Source organism: Lycorma delicatula, chromosome 1 (assembly GCF_047948215.1).
Source record: "Lycorma delicatula isolate Av1 chromosome 1, ASM4794821v1, whole genome shotgun sequence".
NCBI lineage: Eukaryota > Metazoa > Arthropoda > Insecta > Hemiptera > Fulgoridae > Lycorma > Lycorma delicatula.
The window spans coordinates 223,292,199-223,308,788 of record NC_134455.1 but is presented as its reverse complement, the minus strand read 5'-3'; the positions used below and the strand labels follow the sequence as shown (position 1 = coordinate 223,308,788).

Sequence of the window (16,590 nt, the reverse complement as noted above, 5' to 3'; positions counted from 1 at the left end):
TAAAAGAAAAATTTCATCATCTTTAATTAAAAATGTTAGAAGGATGTGATGAAAAAGTCACTGTAATTAGAAGTTCATTTTTTAAAATATCAAATTCAAAGATCTACAAAAAAAGTCAAAAGTGTGAAATTTTATGTAATTATCAAAAAAATGATAGCTCTGTGAAGGCTAACACTGTGGAGTGTTGGTTGGTTTTCCAGTACACCAACTAGAAATTTATAACATATTCAAAATGTATGTTGCAATGAATGAGTAAAAAGAATGCAATCATTTTATTTCACAAGAATTTGGATTATGGTATACCATATTTTCAAAATAAAATGTTAAGGTATAAAGTATTATAAAATATGGTTATCACATCACACTAATTTGTTGTCATTTACACGACACAACAGCTGAACAAAAGAAAAACTGTAAAATACCATTATCAATTAAATGCTCAATATTCTCATAAAAATTAGATTTTGTTCATTTGTTGCTGTAATTTAATCTTCTTTTGTGTTAGTTGTAAAAACATTTTTTAAAAAATGTTTTGAATTTGATACAAAATTATTTGATATTATCTGATATTTTGGTCTGTTTCTTGCTTAGAATGATAGTGTTTTTTTTTATATTTAATCAAATCATCCATAGTCTGGATAATAATTTTATTATTTCTAGTTAATTGGAATTAACTGTTGATTAAACAGTATTATACCAAATACTAGACAGCTCATAAGTAATTACAAACTGAAATGGTCACTTATTCTAGGTAGCTACAATAAAAATATAAATACAATAGTTGTTTAAAATTTTACTGAACTTTTAAAAAATGTGTTAACATTAACAAATTTAAAGTTACATTTAAATCATGAATAATATTTTTAAATATCATACATTATAACACTGCTTTTAAAACACAATTAAAAAATAACATAAAATTATAAATATATAATCAAGTTTTGATAACAACATGCATAAGCAAAAAATATTTAATTAATTGTTACAAAGATCCCAGTTTTTAAAAGTGAACAAGACTTAATAAAGTGCATTGGACAGGATCAAGAATTTAACATTTTTCTGTTTTACATCACTTTTTTTTCTTATATGGATGTGATTTGCCACCCCACCTAGCAACAAAAGCTTGAACATCAAATTTACGTTTACAACCTTCATAATTCATGTATCTAATTTTACCAAAAATTTCCCTCTCTCTCCAGCCCTGATCGTGGATTCCACAAATTGACCACATGCAACCTGTAATCAAAGTACATTTACTAATATGTAGAGAAAACAATTTAAAATTATAGTTAGTGTTCTTGTTAACTATACGGTAATGAAAAAAAAATAAATTTTACAAAAGAAAAGCCTGTCATACAACTTCGGAATTTTGATATTAGAGTAGAATTATTTTTAAGGTTGAGGTTAGGTTGGTATTTTGTGTTTCAGTTAGACAAGAGTAAAATAAGAATCTAAGGAATTTGTTTCTTAAAGTTATACTGGTTTTTTTTATGTTATAAGAAATGGTTTCTGTGAATTTCTTGATGTGCTTTGTAAAAAATACCATTACAAAGCACATCAAGGCATTCACAGATACCATTTTACAATATCTGTAACTATAAATAGAATGGTTAATTATGAATTTTTCATTCAATTGATTCAAATTTGGTTTTGCTTTGGTTTTGTTCTACTAATGAAAAAGAAAAACAAATTTAGAAACTAAAAGTGTATTTCTATCAAATTTTTTATTTTTATTTTTTGTTTCTACCAAAAACTATTGAGAAAAAAGTTGTTCTTCCAATGATGGATTGAAAAACTAACACTAATTTATATTGTATTGGTTATAATATATCTAAACATAAAAGGAAAAGTTACACGAATCTTTTAAATTGAAAATCACATAATTTATGTAATTTTATATGATAAATTGTAATTCATCAAATTATTATTTTAAAATCTAAATATTACCTTTCAAAAAGTAAACTAATTTTTAAAAACTATTTCAACACCAAAAGAACAATATTGGATTTAAAAAATCTCTGCTTCAGAGAATTCCAAAAGAATCACTTATATCTGGAATTCTGTCATCATCAAATTTTAGAGTTATGAAACAACACTGCCCTTAAGCTTCTTTTTGATGAATCTATAAATAAATGCCAACCATGAATATCATATTCAATGTCCGGTTCAGACATTAGCCCCCTAACATCATGGCAGAAACAAATTAAACCATATCTTCTAAAGTATTTTAGTAAATTTTTGTTTCAATTTCTATACACTGAAATTCTAGTAGCCTTGTTTAATAAATTCCATTCTTTAAGACATACAACACTATGAAGTACTGGTCTCATAGCTGAATGAACACTGCTTTTATTATTTGAATTGAAACCAGTAAAATTTGTTAAGCAAAAATAGCAGTCATCATAATGGTTAATATGCTGTTGCTAAATCATAGGTACACCAAAAGGCAAATGCTCTTTTTTCCTTTTAACCGCTGGGTTAGTTTAAAGCTTGAATTAGTTTAGCACTTGATGCATGCTACATGTGGAGCCCAGGATTTATCTTGGTCTCCCAAGGGACAATCAAAATAATGTTTATAAGTAGTTTTCAGCAGATTCAATACTGGTTTTTGTTGACTTTTCGTGGTGAATTCTGCACAAACGTAACAAAAAATATTTTGGAGATTTTCTCAAGCCCAATTTTTACTCAGTGCAAAATTCAAATATTTTAATGAATGAAAGTAAACTGAAATATTATAGAAATATTTAATTATAAAAATAATTAAGTTTGAATTTATAAATAATTAATTACTTAAAATATTTCATCAAATTGTTTCACCACAGAGTGGAATAAAACACAAAGCAAAACATACACACACAACTTAACAAATCTTGATGTTCAATAAAATAACACCAAAAGTTGTTCTGTCATAAAAATATTTCACTAAATGTATGGCATCACTAATGAAACAATCTTTATAGTATGTGTATAATAAAGCCACTCTACCACAATTGAAGAACACAGCAAGTCATTACAAGAACTGAACTCATACTGAAGAAAATTTTATCACACTAAATTACTCATTACTTTACTCACTGACTTGTCTATATATCTGTGGTTTGACGTAAAATGACATCATTCAACTGTTAAGTATCAAATACAGGTCTACATCATGCATCACAATATAAATAAAATGTGAGTAAGCTAACATACAGACGTACTAACTTAAAATTTAAGGATTCTAACTCAAGAAGGTGATGTAACAGGTTGTTTAAAATACAAATTCAGATTCAGCATATAAAATACTATATAGAACACCTACTCCCTTTTCAGTCCCAGATTTTATGTTGACCAGTGTTATTATAAATCAAATATTAAAATCCTTTAAGTTAGAATCCTTAAATTTTAAGTTAGAACGTCTGTATGTTAGCTTATTCTCATTTGATTTATATTGTGATGCATGATGTAAACCTACATTTGATACTTAACAGTCGAATGATGTCATTTTACGTAAAGCCAGATATTTATAGACATGTCAGTAAGTATTTATAGACATGTAATGAGTAATTCAATGTGATGAAATTTTCTTCAGTATGAGTTCAGTTCTTGGTATGACTTGCTGTGTTCTTTAGTTGTGGTAGCGGTTTTAATTTTCTAAGTAGATATTGGTTTCCTGTACTATACTGTAATTGCATGTAGTAAAAATAAGAGAATGAGGAAAATTGATAATTTTAGAAAACTGAATTATCTATAAGAAAAAAAAAATTATACTTAAATACATACCAACAAAACCATTTGGATCTCTTCCATCCATGCTGTATCGGTCATTTAAATATAATGCAGTAGAAAGGGCTTCTTCTGGTGAAGCTGTCCATTCAAGAATCTTCTTTGCCCAATACATTCTAAGAAATCCATGCATCTTACCATCTTTAATTAACTGTAACTGAGCTGAATTCCAAAGATCATCATGTGTTTCAGCTTCATCAAGTTCTTCTTTAGAATACAAATATGTACGTTTATCCTTTCTGCAAAAATTTACCAACCAGCCGCAAAATCAAACATGTACATGAATAATGCACAGTTTAGATAAATATACAAAAAAAGGTAAGTTTAAATAAAAGATCGTGGATACCGGTGTTCTTTGGTGGTTGAGTTTTCAATTAACCACACATCTCAGGAATAATCGACCTCAGATTGTACAAGACTACACTTCATTTACATTGATACACATCATTCTCATTCATCCACTGAAGTAATACCTTACAGTGGTTCTGGAGGCTCAAAAGAAAAAAAAAAGAGAGAGAGAGAGACATCTAAACGTTGTTTTATTCTTTTTTACAAATTTTAAATGGCACAGAGTGATATGGCCATAAGCCACTAACAAATCCCAACCCCGTAGGGAAGACACCCGCCTAGTGACGTTCTGGTTGCCACAACACCCCCTGCTCATAGGCCAAACAAATTACAAGAGCATGTAAACAAACAGTATCTTGATCTTCTTTGATTATTCTGTTATTATCTTTGGTGACCTAAGGAAATTGGTTTGATGACTTCTACTGTCAAGATGCTATCCTTATTTCACGATATTTAGTTTCCAAGATTCCTTGATTTTAGTTACTGCAGAACCATCAAGTTATAGGGATCAGTTTATTGTCTTTTCCAGGGAACTTTGTATGTGGTGGTTATAAAAAGGTTAACATCTTTGATTGGCTGTGGGTATTCTTTTAATGACTGATTAGGCTGAAATTAACAGTTCGAATTAAGAGCAATTCTTCACAAATGAATGGTAACTTAGCTACTGGTAGGCCCAACCTAGATACATCAAAGGCTTTTTGTCTGACTAAAATATACTGGATGATTAAAAAGGAATTTCATTAAAAGCATATAAAATTTTTTTGATATAACTTACAGATTCAGTTGAGGTCTCATTTCACAGCAAAACACATCAAAACTTGATGTGCTTTATAAGACTCAAATAATTTATTAGTATCAAATTCAGTCACCAGTGTTGTTAAAAATGGATACATTTACTGGTGCGGAACACGCTCATTGTGTGTTTTGGTTTCACGATTTGCAGTTGGTAACTGCAGTTCTATGTAATTTTTATAGAGAGCCTCCTAGTAGGCATACAATTTACTCTTGGCACCAAAGTCAGTGATTGAATGTTTATTGACTATTAAATAGTCTGTAAGATTTGAGAAACTAATTTTTTGTTTTTATAAGTAAACCTTGTCCAAGGTTTCTGCAAGGTTTTTATCAGTAAACCTTGCCCTAAATGATATTTTAAACTAATTCTTTCCCTCATCATCAGTTAATAAAAACTTTCTTGTTTTAAAAATTGCACATTAAAATTAAAAAAAAGAAGAAAACATTAGTATAAAATATTTAGTGAAATATTTTATAAAATAAATAAAATAAAAATAAAATATTGCTTATGGTCAGCCACATATACAGTACTGTACTAACACTATTTAAAGTTTTACTTAATAATTTATTGAAATTGAAGACAAGTTGTAAGTCTTTGTGAAAAGTATTTATGTGATTTCGGTTTACCATCGTGAATTTGTGATGAACAAGATAATGAAAACCCCTATGACACAATGTTCCAACATTTTTTTAATATGAATGAACTTCAAGAGTACATAAATATTAACCTTTCTAAATTAAATCCAGACCAGCTCCGAGCATATGATTTCATCACTCGCAATATCCATACTGACAGAAAAAGTACTTCTTTTAGATGCTCCTGGAGGCACTGGAAACACCTTTTTGATTGAAATCTACTTCTCGCATATGTTCGATGGACAGTTAGCTTGGTTCTTGGTGTAGCATCATCAGGTATTGTTGTGACACTCCTCACTGGTGGTAGGACTGCTCATTCATTTTTTAAATTTCTGTTAAATGTATCATGTGGACAAGAGTCAGTTTGCTCTATGTGTAAAAATGGTCCTCTTATAAAACTTTTCCAAGATAATAGACTTACTGTGTGGGATGAGTGCACCATGATTCATTGAGCTCATATTCAAGCGATGACCGACGACCTTACATCATGTGAAAAGTAAATGGGAGGAATAACTTTTGTCTTTGCTGGAGATTGTCGGGAAAATTTGCCAGTGTGTGCAAAGCTGCGATGGGGAATGCTAGTGTATATATATATTTGTATAAAACTTTAATTAGTTAACTGAAAAATTTTTAATTAGTATTTCTGTGAAAAAATATGTTATGCATTTTTCAATTTGGTAAACATGACAAAAATTACAGAAGCTGACAACTGTACAATAGTAGACCTAAAATGATATAACATGCAAATCAAAATCTATTATTATTACCTTCATTGATTGTTGGTGTTCCATTTTATTTTCAAACAGATATTCAAAAGTTAATGCAAGATGATAATGATTAAATACACTAAATAATGGAATCAGAAATTACAGCAGAAACTAATTTTTAAATGTTAGAACAAAATTAAACTATTTTAATTAAAGAGGATGAATGTTATCCACTTCGCAAGAAATACTGGAATTCCAAGGTTACTATCAACAGAATCATCATTGCAGTCATCACTGTCACTTTCACTATCTTCTTTTAAAAAAGTAATACGTGATTCCACAGTAATGTCAATAATTTGTTCCTGTCACACATATTCAACTTCTGTTTCCGTAACTTTACCATACCTTCCAATTCTTTTCATTCATGGTGGCAACTTTATTTTAACAAAGTCTGTCTTTGAACAACTTTGATAAAATTTACATTATGACTTGCTTTTTTTGTCTTCAGTCATTTGATTGGTTTGATGTAGCTCTCCAAGATTCCCTCTCTAGTGTCAGTTGTTCCATTTCGGTATATCCCATACATCCTATATCCCTAACAATTTGTTTGATATATTCCAAACGTTGCCTGCTTGCATAATTATTCCTTTCTACCCATTCCTCCAATATTAAAGTGACTATTCCAGAGTGCCTTAATATGTGGCCTGTCTCGTCTTTTAACTATATTTTTCCAAATGTTTCTTTCTTCATTGATTTGCCGCAACACCTCTTCATTTGTCACTTTATCCACCCATCTGATTTTTAACATTCTCCTATAACACCACATTTCAAAATTTTCTAATCTTTTCTTCTTAGGTACTCCGATTGTCCAAGTTTCACTTCCATATAAAGCTATGATCCAAACATATGCTTTCAAAAACGCCTTCCTGATGTTTAAATTAATTTTTGATGTAAGTAAATTTTATTTCTGACTGAAAGCTCATTTCACCTGTACTATTTGGCATTTTATACTGCTCCTGCTTTATCCATTTTTAGTAATTATACTTCCCAAATAACAAAATTCTTCTACCTCCATACTCTTTTCCCATCCTACTTTTATATTCAGTGGTCCATCTACTTTATTTCTACATTTCATTAATTTCATTTCATTTAATTTAATTTGTTCTTGTTTATTTTCATGTGGCAGATCTTGCAAAGAACTTCATGCTATTCATTGTTTTACATCTTTTTACACTCGGCTAGAATTACTATATCATCAGCAAATCATAGCATCTTTATCTTTTCACCTTGCATTGTTACTCCCGGATCTAAATTATTCTTTAAAATTATTTACTGCTGGTTCTATGTAAAGATTAAAAGTAACGGGGATAGAGAACATCCTTGTTGGATTCCCGCTTAGGTAGATTTCATAAGAAAGCTACGTATTATAATGGGTACCATGATTCGACTTCCGGAAAATTTTGACGTATCTTCACGTTTCACATCCTCCAGTCCCAAAAACCACTGTCAGCTCAAAAGTTTATATATATATCTCACTTTCATGTGGACACAATAACTGCCATGATTTTGCACCAATCACTTTCAAATTGTTCCCTAAAAATAATTCGACCCAAAATCTCGGTCGAGTTTGTTAACAGCCAAAATCGAACTATAGGGGTGGCTTTTTTGAAAAAAAAAATATTGCTATAACCTTTTTATTAAACAAAACACTGAATTCGTTTAATGTTCCTAATATTTTTTGGATAAGGGCCTAAAACTTATCTAAGTAAACTTTTTTGATATCAACAACCATTAGCCCAGAGGGTGGAAAAAATGGGATTTCGAAGACAAAAAAATCATACCTTGCTTAATAGGCACAGTATCAAATTGGTTTAAATTGGTCGTTAGTCCTCTAAAGATTACCTAAAACTTTTGTCTGAAACAATTTTTGATAGGATCAACCCTTATATCAACGGATGACCAAAATGTTGCTGGAATTGTAAGATGGGGCTTGTCATATGCTGAAACTCTGAAATTTTTTTTCACATGTAACCGTTGTCACAGTCACATTGAGTAAATTTGAAGTTTTTCTTAATGTTAAGGTGGAAATTTTTTTATCCCCTGCTTAGCACTGGTGAAATCTACCTCTGACTTCTGGTGTGCCGAAAGGGATTTTTTTATTACTGCTTCTTTCTTATGATCTTTGATTATTACTGTTGCAGTTTGATTCCTTAATGTTAGCAATCTTTCTTCTATCTCTATACTTAACCCCAAACATTTTAAAATGCTGAACATTTTATTCATTTATGTTATCAAATACCTTTTCAAAATTTATAAATGCCATGTATGTTGGTTTGTTTTTTTAACCTTTCTTCTGCTATTAATCTGAACCCTAAAATTGATTCCCTTGTCCCTATACTTTTCCTGAAACCAAACTGATCTTTTCCTAACCGTTCTTCCACTCTCCTCTCAATTCTTCTGTACAGAATTTTAGTTAACATTTTTGATGCATGAACAGTTAAGCTATCTGTTCTATATTCTTCACATTTATCTGTTCCTGTTTTCTTTGGTATCACGACAATAACACTCTTTTTGAAGTTTGATGGAACTTCCCCTTTTTCATAAATATTACACACCAGTTTGTATAATCTATTGCCTCCTCACCTGCACTTTGCAATAATTTTGCAGGTATCCTGTCTATCCCAGGAACTTTTCTGCCATTCAAATCTTTTAATGCTCTGTTAAATTCAGATCTCAGTATTGTATCTCCCTTTTCATCCGACTTCTTCTATAACACCAGTTTCTAATTCATTTCCTTCGTATAACTCTTCAATATATACCACCTATCTATCAACCTTTTCTTTTGTATTATAAATTGGTTTACCACCTTTATTTAACATTATTAGATTTTAACTTATGTACCACAAAATTCTCCTTAACTTTCCTATATGCTCCGTCTATTTTACCGATGATCATTTCTCTTTCCACTTCTGAACACTTTTCTTTAATCCACTCTTCCTTTGCTAATTAGCACTTCCTGTTTATAGTATTTCTTAATTGACGATAGGTCCTTTTTACCTTCTTCATTGCCACCATTCTTATACTTTCTATGCTCATCCAGTAGCTGCAATACATCCTCTGATATCCAAAGTTTTCTACCACTTCTCTTTGTTCTGTCAAAGTTCACTTCTGCTGATTTAAGAATTTTCTTTTTAACATTCTCCACTCTTCTTCTATATTTTCATCTTATCGTTTTGACTAAGACCTCTTGCGATGTCTTTCTCAAAAATCTTCTTTACCTCCTCCAAGCTTCTCTAAATTCCACCAATTCATCTGACATCATGATATAATCTATCTGATACCTTGCAGTATCGTCTGGTTTTTTCCCAATGTATATTCTTCTACAGAGTGTCTCATATAAAACGCAACCCATCAATCACTCATCCATGAAATTTCAAAAGTCAAGCTTACTCCCCTACTCGTTACTGAAATGGACTCGTCCAACATTTGAACATCGCAGTGACACAGTAGAACACTACCGATAGTAACAACAATGCAATCATAACATTCAGTGTATTGCTAGAGACAAGATGGTGTTTTCACTAGATGAACGTGTTTCCATTGTTGAGTCGTACTTCAGTACGAAATCAGTGGTTGCAGTGCAAGATTTGTTTCGCCATAAGTACCCAGATAAACCAGCTCCTAACAAAACATCAGTATTAAGGTTAGTTGCAAAATTTAGAGAGACTGGTTGTGTTAATAACAAGGAACACAAAACATCTGCGTCAGTGTTGAATACAGATACAGTCACAGAAATCAAAGACCGATTACTCGCCTCGCCAAATAAATCGATCAGATGTTTGTCTGCTGAAATTAATTAGTCTAAATCAACTGTTCATCGGGCGACCAAACAATTACAATTACAATTACAACCTTATCGCATTCAAACGGTTCATCAACTTCTTGAGCCTGACAAAGAAAAACAGCTACAATATTGTCAATGGTTCCGTCGATTTCTGCATGATAGAATTAATGTTATGGATTCGTTATTTTTCACAGATGAAGCATGGTTTCATTTGGATGGCTATGTAAACAGCCAAAACAGTAGAATTTGGAGTGCTGAAAATCCCAACATTTATCACGAAAAACAATTACACCCGCAGAAGTTGGGCGTGTGGCGCACCATATCATGGAAGAAAATAATCGGTCCTATTTTTTTTGAGTACACCATTAATGCAATATCGATATCAGGATATTTTATTTCAGTTCATTGCACTCTTGGAAGAGGAAGACAGACACTGCTGGCTACAACATGACGGTGCGATATCGCACTACGCAGGTTCAACATCTGATTTCGTTCACGAATTCTTTGGTAATTGTGTTATCGGTCGAGGCTTGTGGCCACCAAGATCTCCAGATTTGACTGCAGCGGATTTTTTCTATGGTGAAAAAGCCTATAGCAACAAACCACGAACACTTGAACAATTGAAAGTCAATACTGAACAAGCTGTATTAAATATCCAGCCACAAACTTTGAAAAATGTTGCAAGAAACGCTGTAAAAAGAATTGAAGCTTGTATTCAAGAAGATGGCGGCCACTTCCAACATTTACTCTAAATGTAAGGTAATGGATGGTAATAATAAAAATTACATTTACATTTACACATGCCTTTTTATTATTTCAATACCTACTAATATAAGGTTGGGTTGCGTTTTATATGGGACACCCTGTATTATGATTTTTAAACTGGGTGTTGACAATTACTAAATTATACTTCGTGCAAAACTCAATAAGTTAGTCTCCTCTTTTATTTCTTTTGCCCGGCCTGTATTCACCTACAATATTTCCTTCCTTGTCTTTTCCGATGGTTACATTCCAATCTCCAACTATTATTAAATTTCCATCCCCTTTTATGTGTTTAATTGCTTTCTCAATTTCTTTGTATACATACTCTACCTCATCAGCATCATGAATACTTGTAGGCATAGAGACATAACAATCGTTGTTGGCTTAAGTTTTGATTTTATCCTGATTACAAAATGACCTATTACTAAGCTTTTAGAAGTACTCTTCTCTCTTTCCTATCTTTATGTTTATTATGAAATCTACTCCTGCCAGTCCTTTATTTGATGCTCAGATAATTATTCTAAAATCAACTGACCAAAAGTCATCTTCCTCTTCCTACCAAACTTCGCTAATTCCTACCACACCTACATTTAAGGTATTCATTTCCCTCTTTAAATTTTCTAACCTACCAACCTTTTTTAGACTTCTAACATTCCATGCTCCGACTCGTAGAATGTTATTTTTTAATTTTCTGGTGACCCCTTCCTTAGTAGTCCCCACCCAGAGATCTTAATTTCTCTAAAATTTCATATAAAAATACACTTCTTTATACGTTCTCATCCTTTCTTTTGGTACTTTTTACCAGGCTAAACCACTAATTTATTTTTAACAATTTTTATTCCCAACTATTTACTCTGCCTCTGTTTCTTTTTAACTGCACTGGTACTAATTTAATATTTTCACTGTCAATCTGTTGTCATTTGTTTTAATTATGTAGCCAGCCCAATTCAATTTCATTCTTGTATTAACTTTCTTACATTGTCAATTCAATATACTCTATCTATACCTATATACTATCAATTCTTTTGCAATCATATGCTTGATCTTCTGACCATTTTACATAATCCCTAACATAATCCTCTCTATCTCTTTCATTAGTCATCATTCTGATTATTACTTTTCAGTTAATGTCCACATTTTACAGCCATAAATAATACTGGTACAACAATCATTTTAAATAGTTTACTCCTGTTTCCTTGTTCAATAGCTACTCAAAATAAATGCTTATAACTGTTTAATGCAGACCACTGTAAGATAATATAGAAAACAGAAGAAAATATAGAAGAAGAAATCTGAAAATATAGAAGACAGAAGAAATACAAGAGCAGAAGACAGAAGAAAAGAACTCTAGAATAATCGAATAATGAATTAACAGACTTAATATAAAGGCAAAGTAAAAATGGCTAGCAGACAAATAAGAAAATCAAAAGGATGGTTTCAACTAATGCATAAAAACGTAACAATGAATAAATGAACGAAGTGTAGAGGCACTAAAGATATTACTAGAATGGCAGAGAATTATATACAGAAAAATACTTAAAAGGCGGAAGGAATTAATAAAGAAACTATACCAGTCTAACAGAAAACTGAATGATTTCTCTATAGATCAGGATGAGATGCAAACAGATGAAATAGAAGCCACGACCCTAAAATCAGAAGTTTACAAGGAATAAAAAATATAGATGACAGAAGGTAAAAAAATTGTGAAATGTGATCTACAATCTTGAAATGAAACCAAAATATTTTATTGAAGGAATTATATAATTCTAACTCTAATAAACCAGTGTAGTAAAGTTTCAAGATAAGAGAATAATGTGTGTTAATATGTGTGTTTTATAGATAGTTGTTAAAATGGGATAAAATAATGCACCTGAATCAAAAATAGTTGTAATTTATTTTTTCCTACTAAGCTGATCCCTTTATTTTCTTCTACATGCTTGTTAGATAACACTGGAAACAGGAACTACCCTTCTTCTTACGTCTTCTAACCACTTGGTCTGTGAATCCCCTTATTTTTATAACATTATTATTATTGATGGTGAAATATATTTGTAAAAGTATAAGTATATGTTAAAAAGGGTCTTCATAATTTATTAATACATATCATTAATATTATTCAGTTTTTATAGCTAAAAAATGGAACCAAATGTTTTGGTTAACAGGTAATTATTACATAACACTGAGTGTTATGTACGAGATATTGATAATAACCATTTAATTAAATTATTTTCTGAAAATTATCTTTGATCCAACACACCAAAAACTTATACTTCACTTTTCTGTACATTGCCTACATACTAAAGAAATTAAAAATAATATGTACACCGAAGGATAATTTTTATGTTAGAAATTGAATGTTGGGAAACTTGAAATGAGTTATATAAAAAGAGGATCTACAATAATCAGGTTCTTATTTATGATTATTTTTTATTAACAACCATTTTAACTCAAAATTGTTTTCATAATATGTACTATACGCTAATGAAATTTAAAGAGAAATTATCTAAATAACTCTTTCATAATATCAAATACGATTATGCTTTCAGAAGATCTTTTCAGAAACAATTTAGTTTCTACATCATTAGTGTTGCAGAAATCTTCTGGAAGCATATTAACAGGTACTTTAGAAAGTGGGTCAAAAATAACTTATTATAAAAGTGTGACCTCATCTCTTCACACTGATAAACGAAAGCTTATAAAAAATTCAGTCATAAATATAGAGGAAAAATATAAACATAAAAAAAAATTACATAAGGGTAACAATATTAATAAAAATGAGAAGCAATAAATAAATACCTGTTAAAAAATACTGATATTTTTCTGAATAACACAATTTAACAATTATAACTTAAAAAACATACCTATGTGCATTTAATGTTAGCTTAGCCCAATCATATGCTCCTTCAATACTGTCATAATTAGGATTGTAAAAACAAAAATTATCAGCTAGCTCTCTTCGAATAATAGCTTCTTCACAGAAAGCATCAACGCTTTCAGGATATTTAGAGCGCAGCTGTTTCACAACAAGAACTGCACGCTGTACTGAGAGTTGACCTAGAAAGTAATTTAATAGTAATTAAATCTAAGCTTTAATAAAACTAAGGTGCTTAAGGTTTGAATGTAATTGGCCATAGTTTTTCCTTTTCTTTATAACTATATTTGTCAATTTCAAACATGTCTCTGAAAGTATATATTTTTATACCTTATTTTAGGCATTAATAAACTACCAATACAAAAAACAAAACTGTACAATACAAATACAAAATATTAAAAACAAATACATCACATAAAAGTGAAAATATGTGACTGTACATGATTAATAAATTTCTTTACAAAAAATTTTTGCATAATATAGGATAAATTAATCTTAAAAAAAAGTCACAAATAACATGAATGATACACACATAAAAGAATGCTATTTAAAGTTAAACAAATAATAAAATTACATTATTATGAATCAAGGCAGTAAAAATTTTGTTGAATTAAACAATATATGAAAATATGAAATAAGATAATTGTATAAAAATTAAATAGGAAAAAATAAAAAAATACATCCATTACAAATGCTAATAGTAGTTGAATGTGATCGATGTAAATAATGATTATAACAAGATAAAAGTTAGTTGGGAATACAAAAATAATATCTTATTAAAAATAAGGATAAAATAAAAAATTAGAAAATGTTGGAAATACAAGATAAAATGTACATGTTAAGAAAATTATTACATCTGTAAATAAAAACATCAATATGACTTGATTAATGACTGGAAAGATTCTACTGCAATGATCTTTAAAATCATATGTTATTAAAATATTCAATGAAAATGTCTTAATGTGTAACTGAATTCATTACATATGAAACCATGACTGACAAGAGAATATTCCATATGTAATGTGGTTTTATTACCAAAATTAGAATATTTTAAAAGTAGACATGAATTTTAGTTATCTGGAAGCACCTTTTGAAAGATCACATTTGTTGGGCATACGTTTTGTGATTATTTAATCAAATCATATCTATATACTTGCAAACAATGTTTGCTTGAATAGAAAACGTAATGAACAAGTTAATGAAAACAAATCTCTTTTATAATTAAATGGACAAAACTGATCGGGCAGTGTTACGGCATAATCAGTTTTTAATGAATATATTTGAAGGAAAGGTTGTAGGGAAAAAACCAAGGTGACATCCCAGAGCTCCATTCTTCAAGAACATGGAGTAAGGATGAATTTAGTGTTGAACAGACTTTAAGATGGAAGCAGTGGAGAGAGATATGGTTATTTTGACAAGCCATCACCTTTAGAAGTTGATTCAACTTTAGTAGACAGTAAAACTGATTTTAAACTGAATTTCTACAATAATTTACACAAATGATTAAAACTTTTCCATATTACTTTTTAATTATTAAATAAATGAACATAATTAATTAGAAGATAATGGACTTTTAATTAAGCATCGTATGCCTAACACTGAAGCCAAAATTAGAAAGATATCACAGAAGCAGATTAAAATGAGTCAGGAGAGCTTTAATCCAGAAACTACTGACTAGAGCTAAATGAAGAAGTAGGAATCAAAGTAAATTTTTTTAAATATTTACTTCAAGTGTAGTGCTTTGTGACAGTAAAACATATACAAAAAAAAGCAAGGCCAAAAAGGCAAAGAAGAGACATTTGAAATAGAATATCAGAAATCAGGTTGATAGAAATATTTTGAAATATAAATTTTACTTTTAAGATAAAAATTATTCAGGGAAAAATACAGAATGTATCACAAAGTTCTCCTGGCACTTTCATAACCTTTTCTACTTCTGCAAATAAAAAAAAAAAATTCATATTAACATGAATCCTAAAATGCAAGTTACAGCTAGTGAAAATTTTAGCTGATTTCAGCTACTCTGGTGAAATGAAGTCATCCTTAAATTTTTAGGACATTAATTAAAGGGCAGAATTTGTGATTTCTTATGGTGTTTTTAACCTGAAAAATTCAATAAAATAGGTTCCAGGACTGTATCTGTAATCATTTTTGAGAGATCTGGGGGTGAAAATGGGGTAAAAAAACTCTGTTTTTTTTATGTTTGATGTACAACTTTGTTAAATGGGAAATAAACACATAAAACTTTTAAACAAAATTTGTAGAGAATTTAATTCTGAACAAAATGGTGTAAGATAAGCTGAATAAAACAAATAAAAGTTAGAACATTTTAAATTTTATGTAGAAACATTACATTACTACATTGTCAGAAAAGTATTTATTTAATGTAAACAAAAACCAAATTTTTTGTTCAAACTTTAGTTTGAATGTGATCAGTTTGCCACTGAAGCAATGCCATACTTATCTACAACAGGAATACACAGATATGGTATTCATTTTGAGCGTGTGTAACGGTAATGCTACAGTTGCTACAGCAGAATACTAAGTATGTTTTCCAAATCTCAGGTTTCCAGATATCTAAAACAGTTGGTATGGCTTTTCACAATCTTTGAGAAGTAGGTTCACTACCTCATATTCGTACCAGCTATGAACAATCTGTCCAACATGACGCTGTTGTTGACGAAATCATTATCAATGCAGTTGAGCGCAGTCCAGGCGTCAGTACACGTCTTTTTAAGTTGATCAGCGTATCGCATTTAATGGTTTGAAGTACACTTAAACAAAACAAGTTTTATCCTTACCATAAACAGTCAGTTCAATATTACACCCAAGAGACGGTCCCCTTTGCTTGGATTCTGCAACTG

At 30.2% G+C, this 16,590-nt stretch overlaps 1 protein-coding gene across 6 annotated transcripts in view; it reads right to left on the bottom strand.

The window, feature by feature from the left end:
• Window positions 1-780: 780 nt before the first annotated feature.
• The window catches only part of LOC142329069 (deoxyribodipyrimidine photo-lyase-like), a 73,928-nt gene continuing 58,118 nt past the window's right edge, over window positions 781-16,590 (bottom strand). For all 6 annotated transcript variants that reach the window (XM_075373403.1, XM_075373363.1, XM_075373373.1 and 3 more), the window contains exons 8-10: window positions 13,716-13,908; window positions 3,763-4,004; window positions 781-1,236 (exon numbers count right to left, since the gene is read on the bottom strand). In XM_075373403.1, coding sequence (XP_075229518.1) covers window positions 1,070-1,236; window positions 3,763-4,004; window positions 13,716-13,908 — 602 coding nt within the window. In that variant the 3' untranslated portion in view covers window positions 781-1,069. The remainder of the gene's footprint in view (window positions 1,237-3,762; window positions 4,005-13,715; window positions 13,909-16,590) is intronic.